The sequence below is a fragment of the Mchenga conophoros genome, linkage group LG3 (assembly GCF_057382185.1).
Source record: "Mchenga conophoros isolate Kocher_MC1m ecotype Shallow Benthic linkage group LG3, M_conophoros_male_GT1.1, whole genome shotgun sequence".
Taxonomy (NCBI): Eukaryota; Metazoa; Chordata; class Actinopteri; order Cichliformes; family Cichlidae; genus Mchenga; species Mchenga conophoros.
The window spans coordinates 31,522,070-31,539,658 of NC_140528.1; the positions used below are offsets into that span (position 1 = coordinate 31,522,070).

Genomic DNA, 17,589 nt, shown 5'->3' on the forward strand with positions numbered 1-17,589 from the left:
AAACACACGTGGAAATATCACAAGTCTGAGTCGATGAAACAAGGAGTGGAATTGGAGGTAATGTTACCATCAGTGTTGATGTTGCTGTCTGTATCACTTACACGTGCTTCACTGTCTTCTCAGTCCCCCAGAAGGAGGTGGATGCAGGGAAGGACTTTGTACAGCTGTCCTGTAAAACCACACTTGATTTACCTCATGATGCTGAAGTGGAGAGACGCTAACAGGAAGGTCCACATGTATCAGGATGGCTGTGATCAGCCAGATAGACAGGATCAGGATTACAGAGGCCGAACAGAGATGAATAAAGACCTGCTGAAATCTGGAGACCTCAGTCTGACCCTGAAACACCCCAGAGAGAGAGACACACAAGTCTACACCTGCACCGTCTACAGCAAAGAGGGAAACATCGTGTTTAAGAAAGCAGTGGGCAATCTGAGAGTCAAAGGTCAGAGAGGATTTTATTGGTTCACACACTGTGTTCTCTCTGTGTTAGACCTACACTATCTTATACAGGCTGCATGCTTTAGCCTAACGACAGCTGGGATAGACTCAACTATGACCCTGCACTGAAGAAGAAAAATACTGGGGCACCACTATCAGTGATGGAAAATAGAAACGGAAAGTGTTATCTCACAGGATGAACCATTAATTGATTTATAATCAAATCATCCATAATGAGAAATCTAAGCAAGCTTTGGATTAGATCATATAAAGACAGTAGTGTCATGGTTCCTGGATCATTGACCCAGTTTTGTGTTTTGTGGACTCTCAAGCTCTGCATTCAGTTTGTCTCCTGGTTGTTCTGTTGTTACAGTACATGTGCAATAATGTCCCAGCTGACACAGGCAGGAGGGAGAAAACATAATGTGAGGAGAAAATTGTTAGAAGACAAAGAAACTCAGACTCAAGATATCTTTTTCATGTACATATACATGGACGATCCCCCGTCCCTGGTCCGATCGGCTCTGCACCATTCAGCTACTGCCTACGTGTGCAGAACAGATGTTACACAGAGGAAAACCGCCCAGGGCTCTTAGCACATTCTTTATTTATACTTCAAGTAAGTTTCCACAGCAGTAGGAGTGGCATGTATGGAACTGATAATATCTCCTTAAAAGGAGATACCTTTAGCTTGTCTGTTGAAAAAGGAGATAGCTTGGTATGTATAGAAAACAAAACATTCCTTATAAGGAGAGAGACCGTTAACTTGTCTGTTAACACAGGAGGAAGTATCGTATGTCACAGCATTCCTCTGCACATATGTTTTCACTCCCTTTCTCTGTGGTGGTTCCAATTCACAAGCTCTTCTTCCTTTAAATGAAGCTACAAATAAACATAACACAAAACTCAAAAATCTTTCATCACACAATAAAGACAGACAACAAATAGAAACGCAATGAATCTCCGACTGCTACAGCTGCAACAGAAAAAGTAGAAAATAAAAGCACAGAGCATCTGGAAGACAACAATATGAAAGAGCCTGCAAGCGACCAGCGGACCCCGTCCCAGGCAGGGCACATGAGTGTACTAAGTTTAAAGTAGGGATTTGGAATTGATAAGAATTTAGTGATTCCGATTCCATTATCAATCAGATATTGATTTGGTTTCTGGTCGATTTTCATCGGCTCTCTGTGAGCGTGACCACCATCACTAAGCAGCAATAAATTATTTATCTAGTTAAGTACATGCTGTGTGATCAAATGTTTGTGCGTGTTGGAGCTATTTCCCTTCTTTGTTGCCATCAGGATTGGGGTCGTTACTTAAAAAAACACCACCACTCCCACCACCAACCGAGGCAGACACAATTCAATTCAATTCAATTCAATTTTATTTATATAGCGCCAAATCACAACAAAGGTCTTCACACAGATTCCCCAAAATGACACCTGCAGATCTCCAGCCCCCAGGAAGCCGCCAAATGACCACAGTCACAGAAAACCCCACAGCCAGCTGCAGGGCATACAGGGAGACAAGCCTCCAGCCGACCACCATCAGTGACCATGTAGTTCATTGATGGTGGTCGGCTGATCTGGTCAGTGATCAGTGAAACAAATTCATCCAGTTGTTTTTATGCAGACATTCTCCTCAAACTGATGTAATCTAGAAGTAAGTAAATGAGTCTGAAATTCCTCACAGAGTTACTGGAGGCCAACATGACGCCTCCAGACTAAGTATCTGGTTACAAACCAAGAGTTTTAGGACCGAGTACAATTACCTCAGTTTTATCTGAATAGCATGTATATAGTTATCAGCAGAGTTGTCTGTGGAGTACGTGCATGTGTTTGAGTGTGTAAGGCTCATTTTTCTGACATTACTGGATTATTCAAAATTTAAATGGGATACGTGAAGACTGTTACTTTTAATCATTCTCTCCGGGTGTTTATATTGAGGCTTTTAACCTTCCTGCCTTCTTGGGACCTTTTTGTGCCACTGCTATGTGTTAAATGGCTGCCATTTCCACTGTGTTCAGTGGAATATAACCAAACTTGCCACAGGATAGTTTTTACCTGTCAATGTTAATATTCCAGTGTGAATTCCTTAAATCAGCCTAAAATGGCTGAGCAGCAGAAATCCCCACACCCATCACCCTGGGGACCATTTTCTGCCCATTGACTTCCATTATAAACGCTATTTTTCAACCCCAAATTATCATCATATGATTTTATTTTTTCTTCTTTTCTTGGATGTCAATGAAGACTCAGGGCCTTGAAGTTTTAATTTTTAAATTGCAAAAAAAATGCAAAAAAAATAATGGCAGGTCAAAATGTATGTTGGTGCCAATCTTTGGTCCATCTAAAGGCCTACTTATAATGACAATCACATATTACTTCAACTGGTTTTTTGTGGAAATATTTAGTTTCGTTTTTTGGTTTTTGGGGCTTATAACACAGGGCGCTCATGTAATAACACTGGGATTTGAAGGGTTAAAACAACGAAAATATAATTAAAACTTTACATGAATATTTCAGGGAGAAGTAGTTTTACAAGGTTGGCTAATTTAAAGTGGAATAAAATATGGATATATGGTCTTTTTATGGCGTGGCTGACAATGGTCCCTAGGGTGATGGGTGTGAGTTTTTTAAAGGATGGCAGGAGGGTTAAAGCAGTTATGATGCCTAACAAGCAGATTACAGATTTGTACTTTTCCACAGAGTGCTTGTTCTTGGTCCAGCCATGACCAGTCTAATAGGTTTAATCCATTCTGAAACACAGCACTTTGTTGGATAAGAAGTAGTGTAAAGAATGTGGTAGTTGTAGATCACCACTGTGTTTTGGTTTTTGTAGAGTTTTTAAAGTTATTCTCAGGTGTCTATCTCAGAGGAACTCTACATCTTCGGTCAGGATGGATTATGAATGGAGAGATTTTTTTATAATCTTTGGGCAAGTGCAAAGTATTTTAAGGCTTACATTTGTGAGTGAGGTTGGGCAGTAGCTGGATGGAAGCGTAGGATCTTGGGCTGGTTTAAGAAGCAGACTAATGATGGCAGAGATCATGTTTGGAGATAGTGTGTGATTATTGTAAATCTGAATTACCATCTTGAAAAAAGAAGGTGCCAGTGTAGGCCAAAATGTAAAATGGCTGGAAAACCATGTGGACCTGGGGCTGTTTCAGAATTCAGACACTGAATGAGGTGAATCCAGAAAATGGTACATTAGTTGGATTAATCTGTGATGAGTATAAAGCTTCATAACAATCTTTAACATCTTTATGTATTTATTGTTGATCATGAGGAATCTTCCCAGTGGAAGCGTTTTTTCCTTATTTAGATTTAAGTGGTTTTGGGGGGAAATTTTCCAGATTTATTACCATGTTCAAGGTTCTCCAAACGCAGCTTTTGCATCAGAAACTGTTCGCTTGTGAATTATTTCATTCTAGTTTTAGTTTGTTGGTTTAGCTTGTTGTTGGTGAGGCATCACAGGCAGAGTCTAATGATCGAATGTCTTGTTCAGTTCTAATACAAGCCTTTTTCCCTCCTTTGTCTTATGTGAACAATAAGATATTATGTTAGCCTTTCCAGCTTCCCATAGAACACACGGTGATATTCCTGGTGGGCCATTGTTATCTAAATATGTTGCCCATTCCTTTTTTGAAATAATTAATGAAGTCTTGTTCTTTAAGTAATGATGTATTTAATCTCCGGCTCCAGTGGTGTAAGTGAGCGTGTGACTGATGTACTGGTGATGTATATAATTGTGTTTCCCTGCTTTGCAAACATTTAAACTATATTCTTTGACTTACTGCATTAAGTCTCCCGTGTTCTGCGTACACTGAAAAAAAGGGACTGGCCATCTCTTGGATTTATGTAAGCATCTTGCATGTATTTAACGCAATTGCCTCATGTTTTAAAGTTAAATGTAACTATATAGTGTAAAAACTACATGATATTCAGAAAGGGTGTATTAAATTGTTCATATCATGTTCAGGTGAAGTAAGTCAATAAGATAGCAACGTTAAATCTCGTGAAACCACGCGTGATTTCATCTCGCGGGCTTTGGATCGTGGTTCAAAAAAGGCATCCATCTCAGTCAAGTCGAGCAGCCAACTCTACGTTTTTTGGTATGTCTTGATTTTTTGAATTAATATTTACCATATTTCAGCCAAATGTAGTTAAACGTCTAGAGTGTCGCCATGTAACATGCTAAAAAAGAGCCGTTAGCTTATTTGCTGTTTTATCTGTTGTCAAAGAATTGGCGCTTTTTCATTTGAATTTGTCTTTGGCACAAGAGCCGTAATATCACATTAAACCTAATTACGAGGCACTCATAACATAATTTGGTTTTCTGTGTGAATAGATTTGTCAACTGACTCTTCAGTTACATTGTGTATTTACTGCACCGTGGTGTTAGTGAGATTTTGGACATTGAACAGCTTTAGCTAATATCATCAGTGGCATTATGCTAGCTTACATCCCTACCCCTCCTGCCCTCACCTGCTGTCCTTTTGTTTTTGTTTTTTTTTGCTGCACATTGAGAGATGACCTCTATTCTGCATTTCACCAGGAGTCAGCTGATGGATTGTGGGTTCAAGGTGTTATGGTAAGAAAGTATATTCTATTTTCGCTTAAGGTTTCTGTAACTTAATTATAATAGGTTTTTTATAATTATTAGGTGCATGCATACTCAAATAGACCACCCTATTAATACAACTGAGAAATCCAAAATCTGCCATAGGTTTAACCTGTATGTATTGTCAGAAAGGTGATTACTGGACTCACATTAATGCACACTTGAACTAAAATGAGGTTGTAACTTGTGGGTTCTTGGGTTGCAAATCAGAAACAAACATCTTTGGATTTTTTTAATCCCATAAGATCTGGAAACACAGTTTTTATTCAACAAAACATTACTGATTAACCAAGCACAGTGCCTGCTGTTATTTCAAAATAATTTTATGTCATTTTAGATGAAATGCAGCATTCCAGTGCATCCCAACCATGCCTTTACAGTCAAGGTTTCTGACGGAGCTGAGTTTCTCTCTGACAGTCTGCTGAAAGTGTTTGCAAAGTGATCGGGGGAACAGGGCACAAAGCTAAAGGATGTAGCTGCCATGATGACAGTAAGAACTTTAAAATTCTTTAACTACAAAGTGTATATGTATTGCATTAGGTCAGTAAAAGATTTTTATGCTGCATCCATTGAAACAGTCAACTATTACCCGTGAGTACTGATTCCACCGAAAGGATGCCATAATTTTCGTCATGCATTTACTGGCCCACTGAGAAAAATTTATCTTTTTAAAAAAATAAATGTTCTGGAAACTATATATCCATAAAGTTGATGTCAAACAGAAACTTTTGATATTTCTTTGTAGATGCTGGTGTTGCATGTTGACTGGTTTAAGTTTTTGTCTGGGATCATTTTCTTCTGTGCTACTGAAAAGTTCACAAATCTCTGTTTTCTTTGTTATAATACTTTAGGATGACATTAATGCTCAAAGGGAGTCTCATCAAAGTGCTCCGCATCCGTGTGAAAGACAATTGCAACATCTTCTCCACAGAGGTGGGACCAAGTCATTGTTTTGCAAGTCTCAAGTAAGTCTCAAGTCTTTATCCTCAAGTCTCAAGTCAAGTCTCAAGTAATGTCAGGCAAGTCAGAGTCGAGTCTCAAGTCACTGGTGTAAAAGTCCGAGTCAAGTCACAAGTCTGAAACTTTGAATTTCAAGTCCTTTCGAGTCTTTAAAAAAAAAAAAATGAAAAAAAATGTTGCAGTTATATGCTAAATGTAAATATTAGACCATGTAATTTTAAAATCTGTGTTTTTCTCAACACATGACAAAATAGTGAACTTAGAAAATATACACAAATTGTGAAATTGCACCTCTTTAAAATGCAGCTCAATTAAACCTAGCTCCAAGAATAATTTTCACCGACAGTTCTGAGATAAGCTGCATGTTATTCTTGGATGCGGTTGTAGGACCGGCTTTAAAATCGCATGACAAAAATATCATACACATTAAAAAAAACTGTATCACCAACGTAGCCTGGACAACATTTGCTAGTTAGATGAAGTCAGCTATCTCATCTTAGCATATTTATATGCATATTTATAATCATACGGTTCTTGGAGTGAGTGCATACACTCATGAAGTTTAGTAACTTCCGGTCACTGCAACAAGCCCAGGTACAGTTTACCGACGGATGGGTGCAGGACCTTGAAATGCACCGTGTAGAACGAAAGACCATCGTACGTATCATAAGTTTACCAGTCTCACAAATCGTCGTCATAAATACACATTCCTTAACCGTTTATTAATAGGACCTTTGAGCTCAACGGTAATTAATTAGTAGTGGAAATAATTTCTGGTACCCATCACAGAAATGTAGCAGTGACAACAATATTGTATGCTGTAATCGTACTGGGCAATTAGTGATACAAAAAACCTGTTTTATCCTGTGAATAAAAGTATATGTTTTTGTCAATGTACCATAATAACAGAAGCGAAACGCAATATTGTGTCAGGACAATTCACTATTTATGCACAATAAATAAAGGAGCATAGCGCGACAATTTCTGTTCAGCGCCAGACTTGCTTGTAACCTATCACTAATTATGTTATGAAAATGACGTATTAACTACTAAAAAACACTGACCTTCGTGTAAATGCTTGGAGCAGACTAACCTGTGAGCTGGAGTGTTCTGGGACGTTATATTTGATCTTTGAATGGCTGCGATCCAGGCCATTTTATATTTGGGGTAAAATATCAAGTCTTTTCAAGTAAACCGGTTCAAGTCCAATTCAAGTCCCAAGTCATTGGTGTAAAAGTCCAAGTCAAGTCACAAGTCTTAGAACATTTTTTCAAGTCAAGTCTAAAGTCATAAAATTAATGACTCGAGTCTGACTCGAGTCCAAGTCATGTGACTCGAGTCCACACCTCTGCTTCTCCACGCAGGAGTTCATGGTGAGTGTTTTATGAGTAGATTGTGGCTTTGCAACATTTAAAAATGCATTTAGTTATCCACTTGATCCTCATTGGACTGGTTAGGACCAGTAGTCCTCTTTAATAATTTGAAGTTCACATGAGGCCTGGTAGTGAACTCGGCCGCCCCCCCTTGAGGCCCCACCCCCCTATATTAGGGGTCACATCAGTGTGAAAAAACTTTAAATTTGTCATTCTAGTGAACAAAGGAAAATCCCACCAGTATTTACATTAGCTTTTGTTTGAAAAAAAAAAAAGACCAACAGCTAACCAAATTGTGGGGCTGAAAGTCTAAATTCTAACATCTTCTGAGTGACAAAACCTGGATTTCTGATGGGCCGGTGTCTTTCTAACAAAAACTAATGTAAAGCATTTGAAATTATTATGTTTTTCACTCTGTCTTAGAAACTCTGTTAGACCATGAATGGCAGCATGGCAGGCAACTCTTTGGCTATAGCTATTTACTATGTTGCTTGCATTGGTTTAAATTACTCTAACATTAGAACTGGTAGATTAAAAAGAGATGAGTTTAAAAAGGAATCTTAAAGAAATGTTTTGTGTTTAACCAGGACTTGACTGAGGCCACTGCACAGATTGAGAAAACCACAATGAACATCTGTCTCCAGAGGATGCACCAGGCAATGACTTTTCTGATGTTGGCATCATCATCGAGGGTATAGTAGTTCTTCAAGATCTGGATAACGTGACCTTTGCAGTAGCCATGCTGTTTGGACCTTTTTTATTCCTTCAACATGAGTTACCCATCACAACTCTGCTACACTTTTGAGGTGATTCAAAGGGTGGTAATGGAGTTGGATGCAACTCAGCTCTCAAGAAAAGCTCACAACTGAGACAAAACTGCTCCTGCAAGGAAAGCTCACTGTTATGCATGTGAGGTGACCAGCTCTAGGTGAGAGGACATTTAAATCTCACACTTGTTCTGCTGCATTTTGAAGCTCAATTCCAGAAACGGATCGCAGGGTTCATTTTTATAAACTCTGCAACTGCCATGAGGACGAGCCGTTTTTTGTTGTTGTTTGTTTTTCCTTTTGCTCTGTACAGCATTTTGGCAGCATTTTTAAATTTCTCTTTGTATTTTTTCTTTCTTTTACTAGTGAAGAGATGTAGCGTGAACAGTTATACAGTCTAAATATCCCATATGGGTCGTGTGAAATGGTATTTTCAGTTTCATTCAGTTGAAGTAAAGAACGTTGAATATTTCTAAGTGTGCTGTTTTGAACCAAGATGTCACAGTATGATCAGTGCTGTATTTTTTGACAGTCACTGTATCAATGTTATTTTTGCGTCTCTTGAATAAAGGTTTTGACCTGCAAGTGCTAATTTCTTTAGTTATTGGGGTAAAATGGGTAATGTTAATAGGAAGGTGTTTGCCAATTCAGTAACCTAATTTAATGTTAATGGAAACTAACATTACCTCAAATTGTTTAGTTATAATTGTTGTTTAACTGAATCTTGACGTCAGAGGCCTTAAATAGAATGTTTTGATTTGTTCTTTCCCAACATTTTTCAAAAGAAACAGTCTAATTTCTTTACTGTGATTGATTCCAGAGAACACGGAAGAACTGACATTATTTAACTGTTGATTTATATAGATTCAGTGGAGGAGTAATGTCAGTTTAATTCTTTACCTACTGTCAATGCAGTGAAATTAGACATTTTGTTTTGAAAGGTTACTGGTGGATGCCAGCAACCATCTTGGAAGAGAACAATACAATCTGTTATAAGGCTTCCATTTGAAAATTGTGTATTTGATGCTAGAATATAATAGCAAAATGTAATTTGAAGATAACATGTAGCATTTAAGTGACCAAGTAGTATTGGGTAAAAGTTATTGAATGGTGTTGGGATAACGTGAGAAAATTGTGAAGGATTAAAATATTTCAAGAGCTCAAATTACTTCATCAAAACATGTTTAAGTCACATTTTATCAACACAAATTGCACAGGTTTATTGAACATGAATAAATTGTGTTAATTTAACTCAATTGTTTAAGTTGCTGCCAAAGCAAAACATCTGTGTGCAACAAATGTCCACCATTGAATTAAGTAAATCCAACAACATATTTTTTTCAGTGTATGAGTGCAATACATGAGATGTTCTTGTTTGTCTGTATCATGCTGTACATTAGACAGATAGCTGCTTCTAGTTAGATGTAGTAGAGAAGAGTATACAGCTGTGGTTCGTTGACCTGGTGTGAGGGGGTCAAATTAGTGTCAGGTCATACATGCAGAAATAATTGTCACTTCTCAGATGTGACAATTAAGACTCAGATGAATGAATCGTTTCTTGTCCTTTCTCCTGGCTCTCAGTATTATTGGAGATAAAGTATCTGAATTTCAGGAGCGGCCCCACACCTCCAAACACACCCCACGGTCCTATCTATATATGATCCCCCAGTTCTACAAGCTTTTCCTGCTCCACCCTTCAATCCTTTCACTTCTCATTAGTACATGGAACTGATTTGACTTTGATTTGTGTAACAAAGTGATTTCCACGTCTCCTTCATGATGTGACAGTGTCAGAGCTGAATGCACTTGTAGAGTATCATGTTTTTATGGCTCACATTTAAAGTGTTGCAGCTCTAATGTACAGCTGTCATATTAGAAATAGAAGCAGCTCTGATTTTAGTGCTCAAAGAAATCTATGAAGTTATGAATTCACACATGAACAGTTTTCTGCAGCGTTCCTCTCGGCCTTATTTGCAGCTCCACTCTTGTTTTTGGTCTATTGTTGTTGTTTGTCCTTGTCTGACTGTCTTGTCTCTGCAGGGAGAGTTCAGGTCCAGGATCAAACAGGGGACATCAGGAACAGAAGCAGCTCCATTGATCCGACTCCTCTGATGGCTGATCAATCAGTTTGATCTGTGTGTTCTTTGATTATTGATCAGTGATGTCAGAGTTATGTTGATGTCAGACGCTAAGCTTTTTCGATCCGGACATTGCTACGGATGAACTCATCAAACGGGTTCTAGATCCAGATGAAGTTGATGATCATGACTGCAACCGTAATCTTATAACTGTAATGCCCAATGTGATGTGGTGTGAACACGTCAGCCGAATTGTGTTCAAACTGCTGAAGCTGCAGCCCGAGGATAGACTCACTGCCCGCATGTTATTGAATGACAACCAGTGGATATGGATTTCCCATGTGACTCCAGATACCATCGATTGTGTGAAACATTACGCTGGCATCAAATCCACTAAGTGAAATGCTGTGTGATCCTTTTTCACATTCTAATCATTTGTACCTTTAATGTTCATCATGCCCCCATATATATTATGGGTTTGGGTTGTTGACAAATAAAACAGATTCATCACTCTATCTCATGTGGTTGACTTCTTTTATTGACACAGCTTATATGTTATACAGGTAGGGACATGCACAGGAGTAAATAGTAATACGTACAGACAATGCAAGACACACACAACAAAAAACGGTAAGGTGTGCCTTGTGTCCTGATTCTTTTATATTGAGGATGAAAACAAACAAAAACTGGTTGTTAAGAGATATATTCTAAAATACTTCTTCAGTAGAGAATCAGAGAAGAGAAACACAGAATTTCTTGCTAGCAAGGGCAGCCTCCAGAACTGAGACTCGCACTGAGGACTGCCCTGGTCTTTATTTATAAACTCCAGTGAGCGTTTGTTCCTTACATTGGTGTGTGTGTGTGTGTGTGTGTGTGTGTGTGTGTGTGTGTCAGAGTGTGACCCCATAAATGACTTCCCTTAACCTGCTGGTCTGGAAAGTCCAACAGTTCATCTATATGTAAAAAAGGCACTTAGACTAAAACTGACATAGCTACGTTAATCCTACCGTAAAACAATAAGACAAGGTACGACCTCTCCCATGCTCGTAGGATGTGGGGGTGAATGCCAGAACACCCTGGAGTGTTACAGACCTCCTAGGATGAGACATTCTTTCAATATGCCACCAGCTATATACTTCTAAACACAAATGATTACATGCAGTATTCTACCATATGCAAACTTATATCATTAAAAGATTATACTGACTACGAAGTACAATTTTCCATTGACACTGGTCCAGATGAGTTCAGTCAAACAATGATTTTATTGAACACACGCATGGGGAGCATCATCAGCGTAGATCTCCGCTAAAAAGCTTCAAAATGGTTTTGATATGTCAGGGTTTAGCCCCTTCTTGCGTCAGCAAAGCAGATAATATGCATCAGTTACAGTTAATGACAGTTAGACAAGTTTCCATTATCTGCAACCTTTTTACCATACATGGCTGTTTGTTTCAACCGTCTCACCCTCCAGATGTTTCTCGTTGACTTGTTCTTTTCATGCTTATCTTTAACACGTCCTGCATCAACAGTTGCTATGCAAGCACAAATGCAGTTACAAGCTAAATGTATCTCTCACTTCTGACCTAGAACTTATTTGTGTCTGTAAGCGTGCTTGCATTGGCCTTCTTGCGCTCTAAGTCACCTTACACAATATATCGTCTGGACATTCACGCCAGACGAAGCTTAGGACCTTAAGAGGACTGAGCGCCAACTCTTTATGAGCGCATTTTAAATTTATGTATAAAAATAATTACAACTCCACATTTAATAAAAGTTTTAATAAAGTGGCACTAATAAAAGCCATGTAAGCAATGATATATTTTCTTTTATTTCCACACTTGACATAAACACATACAAGCCAAGTGGCGATCATATATACATAAACCCTAGAACGATCACAATCAACGTCGCAATAAGCCCTCCAACGGCGACAGTAGCTTTTGAACAGCCACTGAGCTCTTTTATCGTACTCTTGTACTCTTCCATCGCATTTTTCAGCCTGTCAACTGCAAATTAAAAGAAAAACAAAAGTGTTAGGACATATGTAACACACTTTGAAAAAAAAAAACTGCTAACATTGTTGTGCCCTTACTGTGTGGTGATATGTCTATCAAGTGAACACTGGTGTTGATGGGTTCCAAGAACTGTAAAGTAGGCAAGGCTATAGAGTAGAGCACATGACATATCATTATCATTTTTTTACAATAGCGACAAACATCCGCGGACTCTTGAGCTATGTTCACGAACTTCTGTTCGATTGAACAGACCTCGTCGTTTGCGAGCATGTCTGATCATCTGCCCCTCTTCGTTTGTATATACACATTCTACATTTGTCAGCTCCATGACCTTCAGGCATTGTGGCGGCTTGGACTTTTGAACAACAACCCGCCGGGATTTCTGTTTGACTCATCGTGTGATTCCATATCTCCATTACACGCCACGTAGACGGGTTACTATGGTATAATATACACCCCAGTGTTCAAGTGTTCAGGTTTGGCGAAAACTGTGAAAAGCTCATGTATTGCCCTTCGTCACTGCAGCTGAGGAAGCGGATAGTAACTTGGTACCCCGATCTCACGGGTGTTACACTGTACAAATGGTTGGTGGGTGAGATACGCAGTCTGTCTTTGTAAAACACAGATGTCGGACTGTCTAAAATGCCTGGTAATGTGATAGCATCTGCCATTCACCCGATCACAGCGCTCTCTGTAACTGCTGTTTTGTTTAATTGCGCTTTGACTAGAGGACCGGCACAAGAAACACAGCGCAAAGGTTAGCGCTCGCACAGCTGCATTCAAGGAGTACATTGTCAATACAACATCCGGCTTCTACGAGCAACTGTCAGATCACGTCTTTATATAATCTCACGAATTCCCCCCGACTGAGCGCACAGTTCCCGACCAAAAAACCCACCGGACCCCCGACCAAATGTAATTTTCTAATTAAACATACACAGCCCCGCAACATTGTGTGTTAGGCCTAGCTTTGTGTTCACAGAGCAACTTAGTTAAAAAGCACAAAATGTGTAATTTTATTAAGTTGCATAAAAGGTACAGATCATTCCATGTTATTCTTCATGCGCTTCTTTATTTGTGTCTTATTATGTGTCTTAGTGTATTGCTACACTACACATAATGTTCCATGCCATGAAGAAGTGTGCTGTGTAACTCAGATGCGAGGTCCGAGACGCAAGGTCCAGACCAAGAATCCTGTCTATGTGTGTGTCAGCCTCTATACGCGAAAAAGTATGGATGTAGATAACACTAGGAGGAGCTGAGCTGCTCAGCAGTCCATCTGCATCTAAAGGTCAAAGGTCACTCTTTTGCCCACTCACATCCTGGGCCATCTGACCTCAGGAATTCGCATGATAAGGTGGGGCCAGGTTTCACAATGAACACACCCGAAACTCTGGCTGATTGGAGCCCACGCCCAGTTTCACACCTTGGCTCAGGCGATTAGAGGATCATCAGGGGTCCTTTTGTCCCTCTGTGGGGGGTCACTCCCACTAGGTTTATATCTGGGACTCTCCACCATTTGACCTTAGAACTGAAGAAGCTTCTCGGATGAGAGGTGAAACGTCTTCAAGCAACTTAAAGAAGTCCAGACACTTTTCTTTGCAAGCTCCTTTGACTTTCATAGGCGGGCTAATAATTTGTCCTCTTCTGTAGTGTGTATAACTTCTAACATCTGATCTGGTGTAGGATAACATATTTGAGGTATTCATGTCAGCAACCAGCTGTCGTAGACAATCTTTGATAAATGTAATGTGTTAAATCTTAAATTTAAAAAACCTACCCTTAAGGATACTACAGTTACTAGCTACACTCTGATTTACACATCACACTGATACGCACACATATTCGAGTGGTTCCTAACATGAGCGTAATATTTACATCAGGACTAACTGGATGAAAAATCTCAATGATCAATTTTTGCTTCAGTTTCTAGGATTAAAGCTCAATATCTGTGAAGGATCTTTGACCTGTACACAAGGTGTTTGTGGCTGACCTTTGACCTGCAGCTGGATATCTCTCAGTCTCCGTTCTTCTCTCCCATCACTGATGGAGCAGGTGTAGATGCTGCTGTCAGTCTTTGTTGGTTTTGTCAGAGTGAGGCTGAAGTCTCCAGTGTCCAGAGCATCAGGTCTCATTGATGTGCGCCCGCTGTAACGCTGGTTTTGTCCTCTGAGATCGTCTGTTTCGTCTTGTCTCACATGGACAGATTTGGGATGGAGATCACTGCGAGTCCACATCACTGTGGGATTCTCAGGTATAAACCCAAAGTACTGACAGGGCAGCAGGACAGATCTTTCCCCCTCATTCACCTCCACCACCACACCCAGGGCATGCTGGGAAACTGAGGACACACAAATAAAAACACAAAAAAATGCCCATTGATGACATCATTCACAGCTGTAACCCTCAGGAGGCAAAATTCATTCAGGTTAATACTGTGTAATGTTACATTATTAGTGTATATTGATTACATAGATTCATAGTAACTGATGACAATTCTAACACTTTAACATCAACGACTAATAAAAACCTCTCCTCATCTCCAGAGTCGGGCAGTAAATAATTAAGTACAATTTTCTGGTATCTGGATTTCAGTACTTTTTTGTGACTCCTTTTTACTTTTACTCCCTACAATTTTAAACAGATATCTGAACTTTCTACTCCTTACATTTTCAAAACAGACTCGATACTTTTGGGGAGTTATTATTAGTATTTCATCACTGAGACCCTTTAACCGATTTGAGCCTGAACAGAAACTCATCAAAGTAAATCCTGTTAATTTATTAATCACCAGGAGATATCACATAAAAAGACGTGTCAAAGTCAGGGGTTAAAAGTGGTTAAAGGGTTTCTTTTGGTTTTGTTTTTGCCACAACACCTGAACAACTGCACGTGTTGTAAGTTGCAGTACGTCAGCATCTACAGTATATAAGTTTACTGTATAAGCTTAGTCTGACAATGGCAGCTACATGATGCACATTGAAACTTAGCCTGTTATTTGAGTTGTTACTCTACAAAAGTAAAAGGCAATGTATTTTTTTCTGTAATTACTTACATCTGTCACTCTGGTGTTTACTTTGGTTAGCCATAGGTTTGTATGAGACCATGCATGCAGCACAGGGCAACCCCGTAGCATATGTTTGTATCATCACGGGCACAAGAAGCATTCTTCTCACTTTGTGGGAGTTGAGGTGTGTTTTCCCGAAACTGTGTTGGGTAAGATAACAAAGCACTGAATTCTAAATAGATGAATTACAAGTTATATTTGTACACTTGGCTTCAGGTAAGGTCATCTTTAAAGACCTAAAATTTGATAGTTTTAATCATAATTTAGCAGAGTAGAGTTGTTGTTTTTTGTTTTTGTTTTTGTTTTTTAAAAAAAGGTTAGCTAGCCATTACTTTTAGCTAGCAAACGTGCTTCACAAATAAGAGAGTACATTGTCAGTTTTTCCACTTATAATTAAAATTTGTCACTTGTCAGGGTACAATAAATTGTTATCAGGAGAGAGTCCAGCCATTTCCCTCATTTTGTATGTGGATGAGTTTGAAGTGTGTAATCCGCTTGGCACCTCAAGAAAAAAAAGCGAAAAATTACAGCAGTGTATTGGATATTAGCTAATGTACCGCCATTGCTCAGGTGACATTGTGTATTATATTAACATTTTTTACTATTTAATTGTGTCCTTCTTCTTCTTTTTTCACAGCTGAATAATGAATTCTAAAGGATCACCACTGTTAACTTGGAAACAACCTTCTTAAAAACTGGACCAGACTGCACACACTGCACAGTGGACACACTGCAAGTCCCATAAGTTTACAATTTTAGACTTTTCGCCTAGTAAACTGTTTTCTTTTTTATTCTACAGAGTTCGATGGAAACAAAGAGAGAGGTCGCAATCCGTTGCCTGATGGTGTATCTGAAAAAAAAAAAAAAAGAGGAGGATCTCTTCAGCTGGTAGGTAAGTCTCACTTTTTTGTTTTATTTTTAAATGGTACAACAAAAAAAAAAAACCTGACATGTGCCCTTTTAACCTACTTGGCAGGATAGTGAGGAACAGTTCCCAGAAGAAGTGGTAAAGAATGTAGTCACCAGACATACAGCAGCATTTCTTCCACCCTAAAATTGTGATTGAAGGAACAACTGTCCTGGAAGACCTTGGTGTGCCCAAAGCGTGTTCCTTAATGATGGGGCTTATATACGTTACCTTTGTTGCGTTGTTGAACATTAAAACGTTTTGTCTTTTTTTTTTTTTTATTATTCTGCGATATTTACCAAGTTGATAGGTTAAAGTTAATGCTTAATAATAAGCAGATTTGCAAAACCAATTGCCTTACGTTGTAATGTTTGTTTTCTGAGGTATTTTAGAAGGGCATGATTTAAAATTATTGTGATTTGGAAGACTTCATAGTTTATTGACTGTTTTATTTAATATACATTTACAAATCTTTATAGTGGTTCTCAAAGTTGATCATCAGGCCCCATTGCTCTGCTTGTTTCCCAGCTATCAAGACTCTACACAATGTTGATTGCCTGGTGTGTTCAGTCAATCGGAATTTGAAGACACCATTGTGGAGTAAAGAAAATGGAGTGAATTGGTATGTTTTGGCTTCTGATTCACTAAACAGACCTTGTCCAGGTAATAAACATTCTACATTTTCTTTCTTACTGAGGTCGTTTGTGGAGGGATTCTACTGAAGTACAGTTAAAGGGCTGCTCTTTGATTTATGTTGTATGACACGGAATTGCATTACTTGGAAAAATTTTTGCAATAAACTATTTAATCAGTTGGAATAAATGAAATAGCTATGTGTGATTTTAGAAAAGTTACTTTAGAAACTTGACACCATTTGCAGGATAGGATAGAGTAAAATATATGTAAAAAATGAGTTAGAGTAATGTCATTTTTTACTAATTACTAATGTAATTTGTCAACTTGATATTTTAGGAAAATCTAAATTAATGTTAGGTTGCTTAAACTTAATTATGTGTTTGGAGGTCAAAGTAAATCATGCTGGTTTGTTAAAGCAGTTGTGTTAGCCAAACCTAAAATTTACTTGCTGGATTTACTTAATAATATGCAACGTTTGTAACTTAAAGAGTTGAGCCAACAAAACATTTTTTAGAGTGAGGAAATAGAGATCTATTTTTATTAGTGCTGTCTAAATTAACGCGTCAACACGGATTAATCCATCATCATGATTAATCTGATTAAAATTTGTAACCCAATTAACCCATCTGGAGTGCAGAATGACTCAAAATCCCTGAAATGTTTCTCTCAATGCATTTCGGGCAGTTTGTCCAAGTAGATTCTGGGGTAGGATCTTA

General features: G+C 38.6%; 1 protein-coding gene, 1 long non-coding RNA gene and 1 pseudogene across 3 annotated transcripts; 2 read left to right on the top strand and 1 right to left on the bottom strand.

The window, feature by feature from the left end:
* LOC146578140 (uncharacterized) overlaps positions 1–17,589 on the top strand; it is a 105,561-nt pseudogene that overhangs the window by 60,597 nt on the left and 27,375 nt on the right.
* On the top strand, positions 4,404–6,023 carry LOC146578143 (uncharacterized). 2 transcript variants are annotated; one of them, XR_014891464.1, is made up of 4 exons: positions 4,404–4,558; positions 5,002–5,037; positions 5,405–5,557; positions 5,919–6,023. It is a non-coding gene; the product is annotated as an uncharacterized LOC146578143 (long non-coding RNA). The 2 variants fall into 2 exon arrangements; XR_014891463.1 differs by lacking the exon at positions 4,404–4,558 and having other exon boundaries at positions 4,565–5,037.
* Positions 10,763–15,470, bottom strand: LOC146578144 (uncharacterized). The gene is made up of 4 exons (XM_085268621.1): positions 15,319–15,470; positions 14,257–14,604; positions 12,341–12,409; positions 10,763–12,254 (listed from the first exon to the last, which is right to left on the bottom strand). The coding sequence occupies exons 1-4, from the start codon at positions 15,428–15,430 to the stop codon at positions 12,118–12,120; spliced, it is 666 nt and encodes a 221-aa protein (XP_085124747.1). The 5' UTR covers positions 15,431–15,470; the 3' UTR covers positions 10,763–12,117.

Coding starts and splice junctions, on each gene's coding strand:
- LOC146578144 (XM_085268621.1), bottom strand. CDS start 15,430: ATGCTTCTTGTGCCCGTGATGATACAAACATATGCTACGGGGTTGCCC. Junction 14,605..15,318: donor TAAACACCAGAGTGACAGAT/GTAAGTAATTAC, acceptor GTGTGTCCTCAG/TTTCCCAGCATGCCCTGGGT. Junction 12,255..12,340: donor GATAGACATATCACCACACA/GTAAGGGCACAA, acceptor TTTAATTTGCAG/TTGACAGGCTGAAAAATGCG.